Source organism: Suncus etruscus, chromosome 15 (genome assembly GCF_024139225.1).
Source record: "Suncus etruscus isolate mSunEtr1 chromosome 15, mSunEtr1.pri.cur, whole genome shotgun sequence".
NCBI classification, from domain to species: domain Eukaryota; kingdom Metazoa; phylum Chordata; class Mammalia; order Eulipotyphla; family Soricidae; genus Suncus; species Suncus etruscus.
In genome coordinates, this window is record NC_064862.1 from 35,107,533 (window position 1) to 35,131,095 (window position 23,563).

Here is a 23,563-nt window from a genome sequence, read left to right on the forward strand (position 1 = left end):
CAGTACCACCAGAGAAATGCTAGGTATAACCCATAAGCCAAATAAAAATCACCCCTGGCACTCAGGAAATCAGATGGGATGCTGGGGATGGAACCCACATTAGCTAAAATGCAAGGCAAATACCCTACCTTACTGTATTATCTCTCTAGTCCCTAATTCAAAAAAATTTTTTTCTCTCTTCCCTCCTTCCTTCCTGGGATTCAATCCCAGGGCCTCAGAGACATAAGACAAGCATTTTACTGTTGAGCTATATTCCAGGCCCGTAACATGGGTTTCTTTCTTTCTTCTTTTTTTCCCCCTCCCTCTCTCTCTCCCTCCCTCCATCCCTCCCCCTCCCTTCCAAGTTTTTTTATTTTGGGTTACCCCCAGCAGTGCGAGGGGTTACTCCTGAGTCTGCGCTTAGAAATTGCTCCTGGCTGGGCCCGGAGAGATAGCACAGCGGTGTTTGCCTTGCAAGCAGCCAATCCAGGACCTAAGGTGGTTGGTTCGAATCCGGGTGACCCATATGGTCCCCCGTGCCTGCCAGGAGCTATTTCTGAGCAGACAGCCAGGAGTAACCCCTGAGCACCACCGGGTGTGACCCAAAAACCAAAAAAAAAAAAAAAAAAAAAAAAAGAAATTGCTCCTGGCAGGCATGGGGGACCATATGGGATGCCGGGATTCGAACCACCATCCGTGCTGAATGGGCTGCACGCAGGCAGTGCAAGCCCTACCACTGTGATATCTCTCTGGCCCTCTAACATAGGTTTCTTAATTACTGAGACTCACATAAACTTAGGTAAGAAAACTAAAATGCTTAAGGTTAATGGTACTGGAGGATAAAGCAAGACAACAGATGTATACGAATGTAAAATGTGTACAAAAATGAACTCAATTAAAACAATTAAGAATACATTAAAGTGATATCATACAAGTCATTAGGCACATAAATAATCATCTTAAAAATACTCCTAAAAATAAATAGGTCAGACTAGATAACATTTAAAGAATCATTGTTATATGACTGAAACCCAAGGACAACTATGTCTGTAATCACGGTGCTTAAATAAAGATGTTATTTAAAATAAATTAAAAAAATAATGACTATATCTGGCCAAACAGTTTTCTAAATTAGAGAACTAAGTTTATATAAAGAGAAGGAGCTCACCTTTTAGGTCGAGGAAGGCCCATTGGAGTAAGATTAGGGTCTGGCTTAGGAATGGTTTTCCGGATACGAATCTGTGAGACTTTCTTTGGCCTCTTCTCTGGCTCTTCCTATTTCAAAGGGTTAAAAAGAAAGACGGTCAAGTCCCAAGACATTTGAACTATACAACTTTACTTGAGACTCAGGATATTAGTAAGAGATTTATGACAAAGCTTACAGTGTTCCAAATAACTGTTCTCCTTCATTGCACTTTCAGTTCAGACACTGAGATTATCAGTACAAAAAAATAGTAAGTCTTGGGGACAGTGAACCTGAAGAGAATAGAATCATCATTCATAATCACTGAATGTATGGAGGAGCATTTTGGTCCAATTTTACAAATGCTAGTAAATAAAGAGAGTCTGGGGCCGGCATGGTGGCACAGAGGTAAGGTGTCTGCCTTGCCAGCGCTAGCCTAGGACGGACCGTGGTTGGATCCCCCGGCATCCCATATGGTCCCCCAAGCCAGGAGCGACTTCTGAGCGCATAGGCAGTAGTAACCCCTAAGCGTCATGGGGTGTGGCTCAAAAACCATTAAAAAAAAAAAAAAAAAAAAAAAAGAAGAGTCTGAAAATGAAGCCATATAGAGAAAATATAGGACTTAAGGCATTTGCCTTGCACATGATTGACTATGGTTTGATTACCAGCACAATATAAGGTTCCCAAGCACTGCTAGAAGTCACCCTGAACATAGAATCAGGAGTAAGCTGGGTGTGGCTTAAAAATAGAAGGGGGGAAAAAAATAGCAGGGGAGGGGAGTGATGGGGAGGGCAGGGCAGGATCTGTAAAGCAATGCAGAAGAAACCCAGGGCACCCTTTGGTGATCCAACAGCAAAACAGTCTTCACATTCTAGTACTAATCTAAAATAAAAAAAGTTGTTAAATCTGGAAATTAAGCAGGTCACTACTGAACAACAAGTGGGTTAGAGATAAAATCAAAGGAAATAAAAAAATTCTTGGAAACAAATGAGAATAAAGACACAAATTATCAGAATTCGGGGGACACAGCAAAAGAGGTACCAAGAGGAAATAGAGGCATATACACTGTTCATGGATTGGGAATATTAACACTATTAAAATGGCAATATTCCCAAAAGCATTGTATAAATTTAATGCAATCTCTCTAAGGATACCCATGCTATTTTTCAAATAAGTGCATCAATTGGGCCGGAGTGACAGCATAATGGTAGGGCATTTGCCTTGCACACTGCAAGGTTTGATCCTCAGTATCCCATATAGTCCCCAGAGCCTGCCAGAAGTGATTTTTTTTTGTTTTTGTTTTTCGGCCATACTCAGTGACACACAGGGGTTACTCCTGGCTATGCACTCAGAAATCGCTCCTGGCTTGGGGGACCATATGGGACACCAGAGGATTGAACTGTGGTCCTAGACTAGTGTGCACAAGGCAGACACCTTACAGCTTACACCACTGCTCTGGCCCCCAGGAGTGATTTCTGAGTGCAGAGCCAGGAGTAATCCCTCAGCATCGCTGGGTGTGTCTCCCCCCACCCCCCGCCCAATTTCAAACACTCCTGAAATTCATTTAGAACAATAAACACCCACGAATAGCTAAACAACCCTTAGGAAAAAGAAGATGGGAGGCATAATTTTCCCCAAATTTAAGTTATATTACAAAGCAATAGTCATTAAAACAGCATGGTACTGAAATAAAGACAGATCCTCAGATAAATGAAATAGATTTGAGTATTCAGAGAATGACCCCCAGACACACAATCAATTAATCTTTGATAAAGGGACAAAAATGCAAAATGAAGCAAAGAAAGCCTATTCAACAAGTGATACTGGGACAACTGGTCAGCCACATGCAAAAAAAATGAGCTCAGACCTCCATCTAACACAGTGCACACCGGTCAAATCAAATTGGATTTCAGAATGTTGTATCAGATCTGAAACCATAAGGCATATAGAACAACATAGGTAAAACACTCCATGACATTGAGACTAACGGCATCTTCAAGAAGGAAAAACTAGGGGCTGGAGAGATAGCATGGAGGTAAGACGTTTGCCTTTCATGCAGGAGGTCATCGGTTCAAATCCCAGCGTCCCATATGGTCCCCCGTGCCTGCCAGGAGCAATTTCTGAGCCTGGAGCCAGGAATAACCCCTGAGCACTGCTGGGTGTGACCCAAAAACCACAAAAAAAAAAAAAAAAAAAAAGAAGGAAAAACTACTGCTCAAACAAGTGGAAGCAAAGATAAACAAATGAGACTACATTAAACTGAGAAGCTTCTGCACTTTAAAGGAAGCAGAGAGTAGGACACAAAGGCCACCCACAGAATGGAAGAAACTATTTACTCAATATCCATCAGAAAAGGGGCTAATATCTAAGATATACAAGGTACTAAAAGAACTTAACAAAAAAAAAAAAAAAAAAAAAAACACTAACTCCACCGGAGAGATAGCATGGAGGTAAGGCATTTGCCTTTCATGCAGAAGGTCTGTGGTTTGAATCCCAGCATCCCATATCGTCCCCTTAGCATGCCAGGAGGAATTTCTGAGCGTGGAGCCAGAAGTAACCCCTGAGTGCTTCTGGGTGTGACCCCAAAAAAAAACCTAACCCCATCAAAAAATGGGGAGAAAGGACCAGAGAGATAGTATGGAGGTAGGACATTTGCCTTGCATGTAGAAGAATGGTGGTTCAAATCCTGGCATCCCATATGGTCCCCTGAGCCTGCCAGGAGCAATTTCTAGCATAGAGCTAGGAGTAACCCCTAAGCACTGCTGAATGTGACCCAAAAACCAAAAAATAAATAAATAAATAAAGGGGGTGGGTGGGAGAAGAAATGAACAAATATTTCCACAAAGAAAAAGTACATATGGTCCAAAACAAAACAAAACAAAACAAAAAACCTGTATAGGGCCAGAGAGATAGTATGGAGATAAGGTGTTTGCCTTTCATGCAGAAGGTCATTGGTTCGAATCCCGGAGTCCCATATGGTCCCCTGAACTTGCCAGGAGCGATTTCTGAGCCTGGAGCCAGGAGTAACCCCTGAGCACTGCTGGGTGTGACCCAAAAACAAAAACAAACAAACAAAAAAACACGAAAAAGTACAGATGGTTAAAAGCCATATGAAAAAAATGTTCCACTCACTAATCAATCATCAGGAAGACACAAATCAAAAGGAGATATCGCCTCATGCCACAGAGACTGGCACACATCACAAAGAACAAGAACAATCGGTGGGGAGAAAAGAACTCTCATTCACTGCTGGTGGGAATGCTGTTTAGTCCAGCCTTCCTGGGAAACAATATGGAGATTCTTCAATAAACTGAACATTGACTTCCCATATGATCCAGCAATACAGTCCTAGGAATATTCCTAGGAATATATCCTAACAACACAAAAACAAAATATAAAAATACTCTCTGCACTCTTATTTTCATTGCAGTTCTATTTACAATAGCCAGAATCTGGAAACAACCTAGGTGCCCCACAACAGATGAGTGGCTAAAGAAATTGTGGTACATCTACGCAATGGAACACTACACAGCTGTTAGAAAAAATGAAGTCATAAAATTTGCCTATTCATGGATGAACAGAGACTCATGCTGAGTAAATAAGTCAGAGGGAGAGACAGACCCAGAATAGTCTCACTCATCTGTGAGATTTAAGAAAAATGTATGGTAATAATACATAGAGACAATAGATGATAAGGGCAGAAGGACCAGCCCAAGGTAAGAGTGGTGAGCACAGTTAGAGAAATAACTACATTACAACTACCATGACAATGCTAGTGAGAGGGAGAAATAAAATAAATGACTTTCTAGAAGTCAGGCAGGGAATGGGGGACCAGGGAAATAGGGGAGATTGGTGACAGGAGTGTGTTTGTATACTTTATGACTGAAACCCAACTACAAACAAGTCTGTAACTACAGAGCTTAAATTAAAAAAAAATCAAATAAGAATTTTTTTCTAGGCTAGACTGTTAGCACAGCAGTAGGGCATTTGCCTTGCATGCTGCAGACCAGGGATGAACTCAGGCTCAATTCCTGGCATCCCATATGGTTTCCTGAGCCTGCCAAGAGTAACCTGAGCGCTGCCTGGGTGTGGCCCAAAAACCAAGATTCAAAAAAAAAAAAGTTTTTTCCCTTTAACCTCAGGAAAAAAAAAAGTGTTAAATATATCCAGGAGTCACTTCTATAAGTAGGTGTAAGATCTGTAGTCACCAATAGACACTCCTAATGTTGTTGTGGTCACTTGGCTCCATCAGCACTTCCCATTTACCTCTTTTTGCTTTGGAGGGGTACTCTGTGGTCGGGGACTTGGTGCTTTCACCCCATCCAGTTCATCAAATTCAGGAACCTGGAACTCAGAGGCTGAAAGCAGGAGTTTGCTGACACCTGAGTCTGTTACCAAGCAAGACTTTGGTACCAAGGCAGGAAATGGAGTCTCTAGCCTAGTATTATGGATACAAAACCAAGGAAGAAAACATGAGATGGAGTCACTTTCTACCCCTCCACATACAACTTCTTAGCAGCAAGATCAAGGACAAAGCTGCTGCTTTGTTCTTGCACAGGCATTTCCAGCCATCTGTGTAATCACTTTGGGATACAGCCTGTGTCCACATATACAAGTAATTGCTAAAAACGTGGTCAATCCATTTCCTTGGTGGAGAGATTCTATAAAGAAGTAGTAATGGTTTTGGGGGAGGGAGCGAGGAAGACATTATAAACTGGACAAAAATTTCTGCTCAGGGTTACAGCGATAGCACAGAGGGTAGGACGTGTGCCTTGTACATGAGTGACCCGAGTTTGATCCCTGGCACTCCATATGGTGCCCTAAGCATTACCAGGAATGACACCTGAACAATGCCCCCAACCCCTCCCCCCAAAAAGAACCTAGCTCAGATGAAATTGGCACTGAAGTTGACAAATTATCAAGAGACAGCTGACGGGGGACTTGCGGGATCACAATCTGATTAGTGACTAAATTTCTTAATCATGTGAAACTGATTACACTTTCTTAGTCACTATATTCAATGTGATACATGTGAAATCTCATATTAAGTTAGGACAATAAAGAGGCCTGAATCATGCCAACCTGACCCATGCCACCTTCTAGTATGCTCATTGTGTAGCCTCTCTTCCCTCCCTCTCTTCTCATCTCTTACTGTGCACTTTCTCCTTCCCGCCCCACCCACCCATACTTCTAGGACTCATGTGTCAAGTTTTTCAGAGACTCACCTCATCTGACTGCTGCAGGCATTGAGAGCTTCCATGCCTGGAAGAGGCACATATGGTAACATAGTGTGGCTAAAGTGAAACAAAATTACAAAAGCAAATAAGTTAGAGGAAAGAGAATGAAAGGATTTAATGCTGTTGCAGGTACTGACACCTGATACTGAATTAGAACCCTCAGAAGACCAGAACTGTTAATCACTAATAAAAGATAGAAAAGGGAAAAAAAAAAAAAAAGATAGAAAAGGGAGCCGGTGAGATAGCACAGCAGTAGGGCGTGTGCCTTGCAAGCTGCCGGCCCAGAACCAACAGTGGTTCAATCCTGGCATGCCATATGATCCCCTGTGCCTGCCAGGAATGATTTCTGAGTGCAGAGCCACGAGTAACCCCTGAGCACCGCCAGGTGTGGCGGGGGTGGTGGTGGTGGTGGTGATAGAAAAAGGGTCAGAGGGCCTGAGAGATGATAGCACAACGGTAGGGCATCCCTCGAGCCTGCAAAGAGCGATTTCTGAGTGCAGAGCCAGGAGTACAAAAACAAACAAAAGAAACGGGGCCAGAGAGATAGTACATTAGGGAGGAATTTTTGCCTTGCATGTGGCCAACCCAAATTTGATCCCAAGTTCCCAATATGGTCCCCTGAGCAGTGCCAGGGTAATTCCTGAATGTAGTCAGGATGAAGCTCTAAGCATTGCCAGGTGAGGGAGAAAAATCTGACAAAGGGGCCAGAGTGAGAGCGAAGCAGTATAGCATTTGCCTTGCACACATGTGACCCAGGAAGGACCTTGGTTCATCCCTGGCATCCCATAAGGTCTCCCAGGTCAGGAGCAATTTGAGAGCATAGCCGGGAGTAAACCCTGAGCATCACCAAGTGTGGCCCAAAAACAAATAAAAAAAAAAAAAAAAAAACCTGGCGGGCCCGGAGAGATAGTACAGTGGCGTTTGCCTTGCAAGCAGCTGATCCAGGACCAAAGGTGGTTGGTTCAAATCCCGGTGTCCCATATGGTCCCCCATGCCTGCCAGGAGCTATTTCTGAGCAGACAGCCAGGAGTAACCCCTGAGCACCTCCAGATGTGGCCCAAAAACCAAAAAACCAAAAAACAAAAAAACCCAAAAAACTGGCAAGATAAAATGAAAATAGAAAAGTTTCAGCCAGTCATGAATTTCCAGTAGTCCCTGTCATTTCTTCCCAGTGAAACAAAGAACATGGGGCCGGGAAGGTGGCGCTAGAGGTAAGGTGTCTGCCTTGCAAGCACTAGCCAAGGAAGGACCTCGGTTCGATCCCCCGGTGTCCCATATGGTCCCCCCAAGCCAGGGGCGATTTCTGAGCGCATAGCCAGGAGTAACCCCTGAGCGTCAAACGGGTGTGGCCCAAAAACCAAAAAAAAAAAAAAAAAAAAAGAAAAGAAAAGAAACAAAGAACATTAGAAACAATGGAAGTAAGGCTGGAGAGATAGTACAGGGGTTAAGATGCTTGCCTTGGGGCCGGAGAGAGAGCACAGAGGTAGGACATTTGCCTTGCATGCAGAAGGATGGTGGTTCGAATCCTGGCATCCTATATGGCCCCCATGCCTGCCAGGAGTGATTTCTGAGCATAGAGCCAGGAGTAACCCCTGAGCGCTACCGGGTGTGACCCAAAAACCAAAAAAATAAAAAAAAGGAGCTTGCCTAGCATGTGGCTGATCCTGGTTTGATCCCCCAAACTGCAAATGGTCCCCAGGGCACTGCCAGGAGTGACTCTAGGCACAGAGCCAAGAATAATTCTTGAGTACTGCTGGGTATGGCTCAACCCTTGTCCCACTGCCCCAACGCCCCGAAAAAATAAGAAAAAGGAACATGTGTTACCTGCTTGTTGTGCTCAGAGTCGGCAGCTCCATGCTCTGAGTGGAATGGAGAGAAGAGATTTCAAAGGGGCAGGAAGAAGGTCCATGCTGGCTCCAAATGGAAAGTACTCTGCCCACAGAGTAGGGCAGAGAACAGAAGATCTTGTCTGCTATGGAGGTGGGCGACTTTAACCCTTTCAAGCCCTGTGCAAACTGGGTCATGAAGAGTCTCTGCATGGTCGGCATGTGACTGGAGAAGCTCCGTTTTTTTGTCCAGATTCGGTAACATCCAGGGGAACAAAGTGCTAGCAGCGTATGAAGGCCAAGGACAGAGCAGCCTGCTCTGGTTTGCACAATGGCAGTGCCCCCATGGTCTGGGGGAGGAACTGAAGGCTGGGGAGGAGTATGGGCATATGACTGACTGAGGGGGTCAGTATCGTCCCTGAAAGTGGCCATCCCAGGGTAACTGTGAGACAAAAAGAAAGAAAATGCCCACTTGGGAGGTTGAGATGGGCACCAGGGGGCCTCCCGCATGGCAGCAAGCCTTGCTGGAGCACAGTGTTCAGGAAAAGTCCTTGGGGACTCCATTATGCACGGAGAGCCTGATTTCACTGTAAAGGATACAGGGAATATTTCAGAACCAAACAGCACTGCTGGCATTTTGTTGCTCAGATTGATGAAGCTCATTTTGATGGTTTCAAGTGAACCAAGTGTCCAGGGCTTACTGTTCGGCTTCTTATCCCATCCACTAGCTGCCAAAAATGAATTCAGCTGCATTGTACTGGAGGCAAATCCATCCAGGAGCCTCGTATATCTGAACCGCTTGTAGCTTTTGGCCATAGGAAGAAGTTCAGAGGAACATCTTCGGTATCTGGATTTCTGTGTCTTGGTGACTGGGGCCAGTTTGGAGGCGAGGATGGACAGCTTGCTGAGTAAGGCTGAGTCTTTGGTAGGTTTAACATTCGGGCTCCTCAGGGAGTGGCAAGGAGATACCTTCTGCTTTGGTATATGGCTAACTTTGCTCCTGGCAGGTCCTTTGTCAGGTTCCAAATGGGTGGGTGCAGACACAGAGTGTGAACTCAGAAATCGGTGTGCTTTTGTGGCGATAGTTTCAGATGAGCTCTTTACGAGGGCAGCACTTCTGATCTTCCTTATTTTTCTCACCATGTTGACTTTCTCCTGACTGCAAACCTTCTTACATGTTCGATGGGGCTGTTTCTTTAAGGGAAGCACTCCTTTCCTATGTGAAGTGTTCCCAAAGGCACCGTGTATTTCATCACATCCAGCAGAGATAGCGTCTTGTGCTTTCTGGGGGGCCACATGAAAACAAGGAGCTGGGCACAGCTCTTGAAATGATCGGTATTCACTTTCTTCCTTGGGATCTTTCAACTTCTGTGGCTGTGCAGCAATGTCGCCCTGGTCCCGCTTTGCTGGGGCAATTTCTTTCAGCATGGTAAACGCATCATGGCCATCTTTACGGAGGGATTCAGTCTGGGCCTCTACCAATATATTAGATGATCTGCATTGCTTTTGGATTGTGGGTGCTTCTTTTTGATGTACAGATTCCTCTCCCGGCTGCACCAGGTAGTTGAAAAGCCGCTGGCTTTGATGTTCTTTGGCATCACCAAGCATCTTCTGGGATGTAATGTGGATCTGAGGAATTTCACTTGTAATATTTCCACCGTGATCATCTCCTTGGGAAATCACCTCAGTTTCCTCAGCAGTTTGGTGGTCCAGGGAGCCCCTCGGATGTACTTTAGTGTCTTCTTTCACTGTAGCTTCTGATTTCATTGTGAAAGGCAACATTGTCACATTGATGTCTGTATTGGTCCCTTCACCAAGTTGACAGATATATCTTGATGTTCCTCCCTCCATCTCACGCATGACTGTGTAGTCTTTAACATGCTTACAAAGTGTTTTGCTATCTTTTGGCTCAATGTAATTGTTCACACTGGTTTCTTCACTATTAAAAACAGTTTTTAAGTTTTCTTCAGAGGACAGAGGCATCCCTGTGGATTCCAGGTGGTGCCTGAGGAATACAGAGTTCTCATCTTGACATCTAGAAGATGTCAAGGTTCTTGAAGAAGTAGCAATGGTGTTTTTCTTGTCAAACTCAGAATTTACTTCTTGACTTGATCCTTCCATCATTCCTTGTGTTTCTCTCTGAGACAAGTCTTTAACTTGCTGTCCATGATGAGTAGGACTTAGAGGCTCATTAATTTTATCCAGTATTCTTACATTTAGTTCATGATCTGCAACAGACTGTATGTCAGTGGTATAAGATTCTGGACCCTTTTTTTTACAATCTTGTAACAACCTGCACACTTTTTCTTCACATGATTTTTTAATTTCAGAAGATTCCACTGTAGAGAAAGCAGGGCCTGCAAAATCTAAATCTTGATTACTAATTCCCATAAATGCATCACTGGGTCTTTCCTTCTGAAACAGGACACATAATGCTAGTTTATCTTGCTTTTTAACACCATCAAGAGTCCTAGATTCTCTGATGTCCAGGACATTTTTGAGAAGCATATTATTAGAATCTGTGTAGACAATATCTACTGCACTGTCTTTGGCCTCCTCACAGTCAGAAAAACTTTCCAAGGTGCCTCTCTTTGTACTCCCACAATACAATGAGGTGTTACTGCCTGAACAGACTAGCAGATTCTTTCGGTTGTGGTTTTCCCTTCTGCAAGGCTCCATGATGGTCTCTTTCTGGTTTGCCTCTTTAGCTGATTTATCTTCACTTCTGTATATATTCTTTTGGATATTCTGATAGTCAAGGATTTCACCTTGACTCTCTTGACCAAGCGTTGTATCTGCATGGTTGATGTTTTTAAAACTAGAGAGCATAACAGCAGGAAACTGGTCCAACAATTTTTCAGGACTTGGAATGCTTACGGATTGGTTTAGTTCTTGTGTGGCACAGTCAGGCATGTCATGCTTATAAAACACAGTCTCTTTGGATATATCCCGTTCCTCTCTTTCTAGCCCTTCTTCACCAAGTTGGATATGACTGGTGGTGTGAATATTTGAAGTTTCACTATTTAATATGCCCGCTGTGAGCTTGTTTCTGGTCTTATCTCCTGAAGAGCTGGTATTAGTTTCTTTACCATCAATATTACTTTCCTCTGATATATCACTTGCTCTGTGGATGCTATGTTTCATGAAGCCTTCTTTTCCAGTGTGCTGCAATGCATTTGTATATTCGGTTGTCAAAGAACTTTTAATTCTGGAAGTGATTTTGCTGGGCTCAAAGGCAGCACTTACAGAAGACATGGTCTCTTCCAGTGCATTCTGTGTCACACAAGGACAGCTCAAGAGATCCTGAGATTGAACACTCTGACATTCCAGGGCAGTGTCTCGAGGAAAGCCAGCTGCTTCTTTTCTACTTGACAGAGGTCTGGAATGCTGCTCTTCTGATCCTGAACTAGCCATGTTCTTTATCCTTTCTTGGCTTCCTTGTTTGATAGCAAATGTGAGACTGTTTGAAGAGGCACCAGATGTTTTGTCACCAGCTAGAAAGTTCTCTTTCACTTCTGCCCTCCTGGGAATGGTTTGGGTATAAGCAATGGTGTCCATTCCCTCCTTTAAAGAAGGGTGGAAGCTCTCTTGGGAATTCTTGCTTCCTGCTAAAGGCATTTTACCATCAGTTGGCAGCTTTTCATGGTCTAGAGAATTAAGGGACACTTGATTTAAAACACATTCATTTTCTATTCTGTTAACAATTAGTTCCTTGGTAGTAGGAAGTTCCTTTGTCTCACAGGAAATGCTCAGGCTCTGTGAAATACTGTCCTGTAAGGTCTGGTCATTTTTTTCTGACTCAGCAGGTTTGAAATCAAATTTTAGGGAAGGTGACAACTGAGCAATATCACTCTCAGGTTTTGTTAACTCAATCATCGGTCTTATCAGATCCTTAAGCACTATACTCACAGGGGACCTTCTTTCAATCTGAAATTCATCATATGGTGCTTCATTTAACTGGGCATTGCCCTCAAGATTTCTCGAGATTTTAACTAATGTGTCAGAGTCTTTGCTGCAATTCTTTTTGCTTAACATTTTAGGCTCCATAGTAGTTGTCTGTTCTGGCTCTTCAATCAGCATTAAAGAGGAAAAATTATTCTCTTCAGAATTTTGGCTTGGTTGGCTCATAGTAGCAAAAGTTACTCTATGGTCCTCATGGTTCATTAAGCTACCTTGACTATTTAATGAGATTTCCACATCTTTTTTTTTAAGCATTATTTCTGTGGTTTCAGTAAAAGAACCGTACAGTGAAGAACTAGGGCTGTCTGTGGGGACATTGCCTTGATTACAACAGTTATTCTGGGTATTTTCTTTTGGGAAGTCCACAGTCTCTTTTTCACCACAGCAATGATCATTAATATCCTCTTCTGGTTGCCCTACACTGACAAGAAAAGGTTCCTCTGAGGTTTCTCTCCTGGGGTTCAAAAGATCTTTGTTATTTTCTTCTTGAGAAACTAAATTCTTACTTTGATCTGTCTTTTCTACAAGTCTCTTTAGCAAACTATCGGTTTCAAAATTACTTTTTCCTAAAAATACTGTTTTAGATTTTGGATCAGACAAACTTGATGTGAAAGATGCAACTTGAGAATTTCCTTCTGAGGGTTCTGTGATTGCCACGTTCCTCACGCTTTTGGGATGGTCATGTGTAGAACTGTGTTCCTCATCATGGTGGCCAAGAATCTGTTGGTGATTGTCATCTGCTTCACAGATAGAATTTGATTTACACAACTCTTCCTTCCCATTGTCCTCTCTGGAAATGGCACTATTTCCTGGTAATAATGATAACCAAGAAGAACAAGTTTTTAACTCTCCACATTCCTTTTTTTTAAGAGCTGTTTCTGTTAATCCAAGATCCACAACGGTTAAAGGCTCTAGGGGATTTAATGTGCTGATTTCTGAAACCTCACCGCTGGTCATAATTTTGTCTACTTCTGGGTAGTCAACGAACCCAGCTGAAAGAACTTTACTTGTGTTGCCATTCTGATGTCCATTTGTCTGAGTATTTGTCTTAGTACCACTGTCTCTCATATCTTGTACTTCTCCAGTAGACTTCAACAGAGTTCCTGTTGTAACCTGTACATTTCCTTCTGCACAAGAGAAAGGAATCCTAAATCAGTTCATAACCACGCATACAAAACTTACTTGCTTTGCCTTCAAGACTTAAATCCTGCAACTAACCAAAATAATAGAATTTGACAAGAGAATTATAAGGCTAATATAATACTATTTATATTGTCAGTCTCTGTAAATGTGACAGGTGGCCAGAGAAATAGCACAAGGATTAAGGTATTTGCCTTGCATATCAGTGACCCAGTTTTGATCCTGGCAACATATATGGTCCAGTCTCCCAAGCACCACCAGAAATTATCCTTGAGCACAAAGCCAGGAGTAAGCCAAGAACATCACAGGCTATGGCCCACACCTTCAACATTCTCACTGACAAAAGAGGGACAAAACTGTACCTAGAAAAAGTCAATTTTAAACAATACAATTTTGGGTTTTTGTTACCATATTACTTATATTTATTTAGCTAGCCAATTAAAGACATGGAGATAAATGCCTAATTGGGGCATGCAAATTTTCTGTTCTAGGGGCCAGATATATGATTCAGTGGTGTAATATGCATGTCTTTCATGGATGAGACCTTAATTTGATCCCCCGAACTATGGCGGGGGTGCGATGAGTGGTGGTAATGAGTATGGGAAGTAAATTTCAATTATGAATATTAAAGCAGAAACAATGGTTTAGATTTAGATTATTAGATTACCATGACTTGAAAAGATAAAAAAAAAAAAGAGGTTGGGGCCGGGCGGTGGCGCTGGAGGTAAGGTGCCTGCCTTGCCTGCGCTAGCCTAGGACGGACCGCGGTTCGATCCCCCGGCGTCCCATATGGTCCCCCAAGAAGCCAGGAGCAACTTCTGAGTGCATAGCCAGGAGTAACCCCTGAGCGTCACAGGGTGTGGCCCAAAAACCAAAAAAACAAAAAAACAAAAAAAAAAAGAGGCAGAGACAAAAATACCTTTGAAAAAGAATAATCAGGGCCCGGAGAGATAGCACAGTGGTGTTTGCCTTGCAAGCAGCCGATCCAGGACCAAAGATGGTTGGTTCGAATCCCGGCGTCCCATATGGTCCCCCGTGCCTGTCAGGAGCTATTTCTGAGCAGACAGCCAAGAGTAACCCCTGAGCACCACCGGGTGTGGCCCAAAAAACCAAAAAAAAAAAAAATATATATATATATATACTTCTACTTCTATCTCAGTCCAAGATGGAATAATAAAGACATTTACCAATGGTCTGAAAAGAAGCAAAACAAATCAGGCAAAATACTGTACAAGACAACAGATATTGGAGATAAAGGACTGTGATCCCTGAGATTAAAAAAAACTATATGTGGACCAGAGTGATAGTACAGCAGGTATGGTACTTGCTTGTATGCAACTGATCTAGACCCCAAGTGTCCCATATAGTACTCCAAGCCTGGGAGTGATACCTGAGTGTAGAGCAGGAGCATGACCTGAGCACAACTGGGTGTGGCCACAAAACAAAACAAACAAGGGGGCCTGGAGAGATAGCACAGCGGTGTTTGCCTTGTAAGCAGCCGATCCAGGACCAAAGGTGGTTGGTTCGAATCCCGGTGTCCCATATGGTCCTCTGTGCCTGCCAGGAGCTATTTCTGAGCAGACAGCCAGGAGTAACCCCTGAGCACCGCCGGGTGTGACCCAAAAACCAAAAACCAAAAAAAAAAAAAAAAAACAAGGAAAGAAACCATATATGGTTGAGAACAATAACCAAAGACAATTAAAAAGAGGGTCAGGAGGAGGGAGTACAGTTAGGACAGAAAAGGGACCACTATGACAATGAGAGTTAGAAATGATCGCTCTACACAAGAATTGGGTGCTGAAAGGAGGTAAATTATGTGATATTCTTCTAGTAACAGTATTATGAACCTAAAAAGAAAAAAGAGAGAAGAAAAGTGTCTGCCATAGAGGCCAGCTGGGGTGAAGTAGTGTGAGGGAAACTGGGGGAAATTGTTGGCAGAAAATAAACCTGGTGAAGGGATCGAGTGTTGGAACACTGTATGACTGAAAGTCAACCATCACCGGAGAGACAGCATGGAGGTAAGGCATTTGCCTTTCATGCAGAAGGACAGTGGTTCAAATCCCGGCGTCCCATATGGTCCCCTGTGCCTGCCAGGGGCGATTTCTGAGCATAGAGCCAGGAGTAACCCCTGAGCACTGGTGGGTGTGACCCAAAAACCAAAAAAAAAAAAGGGGGGGGGCCCGGAGAGATAGCACAGCAGCGTTTGCCTTGCAAGCAGCCGATCCAGGACCAAAGGTGGTTGGTTCAAATCCCGGTGTCCCATATGGTCCCCCGTGCCTGCCAGGAGCTATTTCTGAGCAGACAGCCAGGAGTAACGCCTGAGCAGCGCCAGGTGTGGCCCAAAAACCAAAAAGAAAAAAAAAAAAAAAAAAAGAAAAGAAAAGAAAAGAAAAGAAAAAGAATAATCATAATTTAATTTGAATAGCTATGAAAAAAGCTAGATTGAAAAAAACTAGGTATGAAAAGGAACAATTACAATTATTATACAGGGCCCAAAAGACGGCACAGCAGTAGTGTTTGCCTTGCACCCAGCTGACCCAGAATAGACCTGAGTTCGATTCCCCACATCTCATATAATTCCCCGAGCCTGCCAGAAGCGATTTCTGAGCATAGAGCCAGGAGCAACCTATGAGTGCTGCCAAGTATGGCTCAAAAATCAAAATAAACCAATCAATAAAAATCAATTATTATTTTTTTTTTTTTTTTGGTTTTTGGGCCAAACCCTGTGACGCTCAGGGGTTACTCCTGGCTATGCACTCAGAAGTTGCTCCTGGCTTCTTGGGGGACCATATGGGACACCGGGGGATCGAACCACGGTCCGTCCTAGGCTAGCGCAGGCAAGGCAGGCACCTTACCTCCAGCGCCACCGCCCGGCCCCAAAAATCAATTATTATACAAAGGAGATTAATCTAGGTTCGTGCTGAAGGCCTGTTTCCTAGGCTACAAACGGAGGACTTAGTTCCTGCTTCTCCACCTAGGGGATAGTCCCCGGACTTTTGGCATAAAGTGGCGCGTGTTGCAGTGAGAGTCATCTGTCAGCTACCATAGCTATACAGGCAACGCTTGGCCAGCTCTGCATGCCCGGCTAAAGAGACAGCATGGAGGTAAGGCGTTTGCCTTGCATGCAGAAGGACGGAGGTTTGAATCCCGGTATCCCATATGGTCCCCAGAGCCTACCAGAAGCGATTTCTGAGCACACAGCCAGGAGTAACCCCTGAGCACTGCCAGGTGTGACCCAACAACAACAACAACAAAAAAAAAAAACAAAAAAAAAAACAAAAAAAAAAGAAAGAAAAGAAAAGAAAAGAGAAGAGAAGAAAAGAAGAAGTTTAATCTATAACTGAAATTGTTACACCTAAACCCAGATTACTACAATCACAACTTCTCTCCAAGTTTGGCAATGAATGGGTATTTTATTCTGAGTGGCAGTGGCAGAGATAAGGACATTTGGCACACTCTCTACTATTGAATATATTTGAAAATTCTTCTAGTATGAGCTGGAGCGATAACACCAGCAGCAGGGCATTTGACTTGCAAGCAGCTGACCTGGGAGGAACCTGGGTTCAGTTCCCAGCATACCATATAGTTCCCCGAGCCTGCCAGGGCAATTTCTGAGCTCAGAGCCAGGGGAACCCCTGAGCACCACCAGGTATGGCCCAAAAACAAAAACAAAAAGAAAGAAAATTTTTCCAGTATGAAGGATTAAAAAGAAAAAAAATCTAAGCAGAGTATAAATGCAATTCATGATTAATATTATCATAAACCTTCGCTGTATGTAATGAGAATAAAGAAAATCCCCAAATTCGTTAATCTGCAGAGAAATGCTCAGTCTCTTTTAAAGAAAACAAACTTAAAGCTTTAGACACAGTGCCTATAGATTTATGCATGTATACAACAGAATCCCTATAAAAAATATAATGTGGGGCCGAAGTGATAGTACAGTGGGTAGGACGTTTTCCCTGCACACAGCTGACCCAGGTTCAATCTCGTATGTCCCATAGATTCCCCCAAGCCTGCCAGGAATAATCCCTGTGTATAGACAGGTGTGCTCCCCAAAGTATATAACAACAACAACAACAACAAAAATAATGTAAGTCAATTTAAACAAAGAATCCCACAAAAAAAAATTACTGAGACTTAACAGCACGTGATAACTATTTAGGGAATTAATATATAAAGATAGCTAAAACAAACCAATAAAGATTATTAAAGACATTTTCCTGACTTTTCTGTTCATTTTTTTATTTATTTTTTATTGTTTTGCTTTTTGGGCCACATCCGGTGACGCTCAGTGGTTACTCCTGGTTACGCGCTTAGCAATAGCTCCTGGCTTGGGGGACCATATGGGATGCCGGGGGAATTGAAATGTGGTCCATCCTAGGTTAGCACATGCAAGGCAAACGCCCTGCCGCTTGCGCCACCACTCGGGCCCCTGTTCATTTCTTACAAAGCAAGGAGAGGGCCCAGAAAGATAGTATAGTGTGTAGGAACTTGCTTTGCATGTGGCTGACCCCAGTTCAATCCCTATTACTCCATATGGTTCCCTGAGATCAGAACCAGGAATGAGCCCAAGTATTCCCAGGTGTGACACCCACCCCACTCTCAACCCTAGTTAAAAGGAAAGTAGCAATTATTAGCTTTGTAATGACTAATACCAGCGTAAACTGAGTTTCGTGATACTACTTACCTCTCTGGTAAATCTCTCAATTTCCTCCTTCATAAAAGAGATGGAAGACTTACATCAGTGCTATTGTGAGGATTAAATTAAGCAATACATGTAGAACACCACTCGGTACAGTGCCTGACATTTAAAGGAAACATATGTTTCCTTAGTCTTGCTTTTACTAGACCTGGGAACAGTTAAAATGATCAACTTAATAACTAAACTAGGACAGTTTATGGCTATTTAGAGAAAGCATAAGATAGATAAATGCATACCAGATTCCATAAGCTTATATAGATACCAATCACTGACAAAGGTAGTCTCAAAATCCTAGTGCCCAGGGCTATGTAGGGTGCTTGCTTTGCGGGCTGCTGATCCAGGTTCAGTTCACAGCATCCAAATGGTCCCCAGACCACCATGAATGATCTCTAAATGTAGAGCCTGAAATTAGCTCTGAACACAGCTAGGTGCAGACCGAAACCAAATGACCCATAAATTTTACACATAGCACACATTTCAAACGTAGCAACTTCCCATATCCCAACAATTCTACCATATTCATTAATTTCTAGACATCAGTGCTCCAAATGACCATCATTTCCATGTTCTCCCCCCAACACCATAGCATTCTTAAACGCTCTTGTTTATTTTGGGTCTTTCCTCCATGTTCTAGAACTAGTTATTGTATTCCTCACATGTCTCATAAGAAAACTAACTCTTCATTCTTCTCCAAAACTGTTTGTACTATACAGGAGGCTCTTTAGGCAAGATTTTTTTTCCTTGGAGCTCCTATCTAGTGATAGAATGTCTGGCCTCCATTTAGACAAGAACACTGGAGAAGAGGCAGAGCAATAGTCAGTTTCCAGGCAACAGGATAGAAGAGGAGGGAGGCCCTGTATGAAGCTTGAAAACACACTTCAACGACTTTTTTTTGGGGGGAGAGGGTTTTGGGTCACACCCAGCAGTGTTCAGGGGTTACTCCTGGATCTATGCTCAGAAATCACTCCTGGCAGGCTCAGGGGATCATATGCTGGGATTCTAACCACCATTTGTCTTGAATCAGCTTCGTGCAAGGTAAACACCCTACCACTGTGCTAGCTCTCTGGCCCACTTCACCCACTCTTGTTTAGTTTGTTTTTGTATTTTGGGGGCTACAACTGGCAGGATTCAGGTGTCATTTCTGATTCTGTACTCAGAAGTCACTCTAAGCCAGGGGTCTCAAACTCAATTTACCTGGGGCCCCAGGAGGCAAAGTCGGGGTGATCCTTGAGTGCAAAGTCAGTAGTAAGCCTTGAACATTGGGGGATTTGACCCAAACAACTAAAACAAAACAAAAAAGATTCCTCTAGGGCAGGGCCACAAAACGTTGTACAGGGGGCTGCAAAAGGCCCGCAGGCTGCGAGTTTGAGAACCCTGCTCTAAGCAGTATTGGGGGAATAAAGTGGTGTCAAGGCTTCCCACACACAAAGCAGTGGCCCTATATAGAGCCTAATGTGCTATGTGCATGTAAAACATAGTTTGCTTGTGGGCATCCCAGTTCCACAAAAGAGCAAGAGAAACAAGCCCCAAGCATAGAGACTTTGGTAGTCTTGGGCATACTAGATGTGGGACACCCTTCCACCAAAAATATATATATAAGGACTAAAACAATTAACATTCTCAAAAGAAACCACCAAAAGAGGCCTAAGAGATGACTCAAGAAGCAGAAATCATTCTTTGCACGAGGGAGGCATAGGTTCAATTCCTATACCATACAGCTCCCTGATGGCTGAGAACAACTCCCAATTACAGAATTGGGATGCCACCTTCCCCCAAAAAGTACAAAATAACAAAAGAGAAGTCCTGGATTCAATCCCCACTGCCAAACCAAAAAACTAAATATAAATACTTCCTGATAATTCAACAATAAGACCAAAAAAGAGGGGTCAGAGATAAAAGAAAGTATAGTAGGGGGCCAGCAAGGTGGCACTAGAGGTAAGGTGTCTGCCTTGCAAGCGCTAGCCAAGGAAGGACCGTGGTTCTATCCCCCGGCGTCCCATATGGTCCCCCCAAGCCAGGGGCAATTTCTGAGCGCTTAGCCAGGAGTAACCCCTGAGCATCAAATGGGTGTGGCCGAAAAACAAAACAAAAAAATGTATAGTAGATAAAGCACATGCCTTGCATATGAGTTTGATCCCTGGTATTACATATGGTGCTTCAGGAGTGATTCCATAACACTGCTGCGTGTGGCCCAAAAATCAAAAATAGATTAAAAAAAAAATATATATATGGGCCAGAGAGATAGCATGGAGGTAAGGTATTTGCCTTTCATGCAGAAGGACAGTGGTTCAAATCCCGGCATCCCATTATGGTCCCCCATGACAGCCAGGAGCGATTTCTGAGCATAGAGCCAGGAGTAACCCCTGAGCACTGCCAGGTGTGACCCAAAAACCAAAAACAAACAAACAAAATTATATATATATATATGACAGAGAAGAACTTGACAGTATAATATAGGTCCTAAAAGTATATGTCTTGCAAACATATGGTTCTAAGTTCAAGATAGAGTGCAGAGGGAGAAATCTCCGGCCATTATTTACATTATTTAAAGACAGTATATAGTGTCTTCCTGCTGAAATGCTGAAGACTTTGTGGATCCTGTGGTTCCTGAAGGGTATGAAACGGGTATTGCGGAGTACCATGAAAGTGGAGATAGTGGGGCTGGAGAGACAGCATGGAAGTAAGGCGTTTGCCTTTCATGCAGAAGGTCATTGGTTGGAATCCCGGCATACCATATGGTCCCCCGCGCCTGCCAGGAGCAATTTCTGAGTGTGGAGCCAGAGTAACCCCTGAGCGCTGCCGGGTGTGACCCAAAAACCAAAAAAAAGAAAGTGGAGATAGTATAACTAGGAGCCTTGTCATGCATGTGACTGATCCTGGTTCAATTCCTAGTCCAGCACCACATATCCAAGCAATACTAGTGGTCATTCATGAGCACAGAAACCAGAAAAGCCACTGAGCATCGCTGGGCATGGCCTGACCCTCCCAATAAAGTATCGAAACCTGAAATACTTCTTCCTTGCCTTATGTGTCCTGATCTGACGTGGTAAGTATAGCACTTGTGATTTTACTCCCCCAAACCCACAACCTTAATCATATGAGAAAAGTATTAGACAAAGCCCTAGGAACAATACTCGAAATATGCCTAATCTATAGTCCTTAAACTCTCCAGGCTAGAGTCAGAACAACAGTACATTGGGATAGGGAGCTTGCCTTGCAAGTCACTGGGTGGGTTTGATCCCCGCACCAAATATGATCCCCTCCGAAGCCTAACAGGAGTGCAGAGCCAGGAGTAAACCCTGAGCACCACTACTATGGGGGCTCCCCTGAAATAAAGCAAAACACAACCCAAGACTACCCCAAAATATGGAAGTATGAAAAATTGTCACAATCAAGAGGAATCTAAGGAAACTGAGGAAATAAATGTAACGTAGCATCCTGATGGTCTCCTAGAACAGAAAAGGGAAATAGACAAAAATAAAAGAAATCTGAATAAATATAAACTTTTAAAAATAATAACTATCAGGGGGCTATAGCAAATAGGGTATTTGCCTTTTACACAGCTGACCCAGGTTCAATTCCTAGTAATTCCCTGAGCACCATCAAGAGTAAGTAATGAGGGGCCGGAGAGCATAGAGGTAGGGCATTTGCCTTGCATGCAGATGGATGGTGGTTCGAATCCTGGCATCCCATATCCTGGCATCCCATATGGTCCCCCGAGCCTGCCAGGAGCGATTTCTGAGTGCAGAGCTAGGAGTTAGCCCTGAGCGCTGCTGGGTGTGACTCAAAAAACAAAAACAACGAGGAAAAAAAGAGTAATTACTGAACAATACTAAGGATGTTCAAAAACTCTCTCTCTCTCTCTCTCTCTCTCTCTCTCTCTCTCTCTCTCTCTCTCTCTCTCTCTCTCTCTCACACACACACACACACACACACACACACACACACCAGGATTAAGTACTGAGCAATACTGAGGATATTCAAACTTGTCTCTCTCAAATTATCAGTACCTTCTTTGTAACAATCTTAAGGTACTATAATGTTAACAGAGGAAACTGTATGGTGGGGATGGAATAGAGTGATAAAAATGTGCCCGGGGCCGGCGAGGTGGCGCTAGAGGCAAGGTGTCTGCCTTGCAAGCGCTAGCCAAGGAAAGGTCCACCCAAGCCAGGAGCAACTCCTGAGCATCAAACAGGTATGGCCCGGAAAAACCAAAAAAAAAAAAAAAAATGTACCCGATTTCAGTATAAATTCTAAGTTATTATTTAAAAATACATATCAGAACTTATTAACGTTAGTATCACAAAAGTTGGTATATAATCCCCCCTGCTCAATTTGACTGGCTTAAAAAAAAAATACAAGTAATGGGGCCAGAGTGATAATACAATGAGTAGGGTATTTATTTGCCTTGCTCGCAGCCATCATTGGCACCCCATAAATCCCTCAAGCAGTATCAGGAGTGATTTTTGAGTACAGAGTCAAGAGTAAGCCCTGAATACCACCAGGTATGACCAAAGAACAACAACAACAAAAACTTTTCCCATCCCCCTCCCTTTTTTTAATAAGAAAAGGACAGCAGGGGCCAGAGCTATAGTGTAGGGCATTTGCCTTGCATATGGCTGATCCAGGACAGACCTCGATTTGATCCCCAGTGTCCCATATGGTCCCCCAAGCCAGGAGCAATTTCTGAGTGTATAGCCAGGAATAATCCCTGAGTGCCACCAGGTGTGCCCCCCTCAAAAAAAAAAGATAAAAGGACAGCAGCCCAATGCCACACCCTCCAGCCTCCAACAAAAATAGCCCAGCTTTGCAATTTAACTTTATCAAACTGCTAAGCCACCAAATATGTTTTAGGTCACAGCTGCACCATACTTAGTATTTTGTAATAGTGTCAGTCCAGAGTATCTACCATGCTTAGTGAGCCTAAACAGTAACAAAGAGGAATCAACTAGCACCAACCACAGACCAGTAAATCCTGAAACTGACTTTAGTAACATCATGGAGAGAGAACCACCATTTCAAACTGATCCTTGTTGGTCTAAATTTTGGTAATTCCATTTGCCTTTGTGTCGTAATAAACAATATGAAATAAATTTATGCCTGCTGGGGGGCAAACAATGGTGGTGGGTGAGAGATTGGGGGACTGAGGAAGGAAAGATAACACTTGTGGTAGGATTGGTATTTGAAGATTTAATGCCTCATATGACTATTATGAACAACTTGGTAAATCAGTGTTATAATAAAAATCGTGGGTGGGGGGGAGAAATAGAAGGCTGAAGAGATCATAGAAGTTAAGGCACTTACCTTGCTATGGCTACAACAAAGGTTAACATCCCAGCACTATGTATGGCCCCCTGAGAACCACCAGGTATGGCCCAACAGCCACCCACACCCACTGTGAAATGGAAGGAAGGAAGCAAGGAAGGGAAGAAGAGGCCTCCTTGAAAATGACTCAAAGGTTGAAAATAGAGGTTCTGAAAGTCCACTTAAAACCCCCCTTTGCCCAAGAAAAGCCACACAGATGAGTATTGAGAGA

General features: G+C 43.3%; 1 protein-coding gene across 1 annotated transcript in view; it reads right to left on the bottom strand.

Annotated features, from left to right (window-relative positions):
- The window catches only part of PRR14L (proline rich 14 like), a 70,579-nt gene that overhangs the window by 30,271 nt on the left and 16,745 nt on the right, over positions 1 to 23,563 (bottom strand). The window contains exons 3-6 of the mRNA XM_049788913.1: positions 8,224 to 13,312; positions 6,388 to 6,456; positions 5,429 to 5,600; positions 1,148 to 1,254 (exon numbers count right to left, since the gene is read on the bottom strand). Coding sequence (XP_049644870.1) covers positions 1,148 to 1,254; positions 5,429 to 5,600; positions 6,388 to 6,456; positions 8,224 to 13,312 — 5,437 coding nt within the window. The remainder of the gene's footprint in view (positions 1 to 1,147; positions 1,255 to 5,428; positions 5,601 to 6,387; positions 6,457 to 8,223; positions 13,313 to 23,563) is intronic.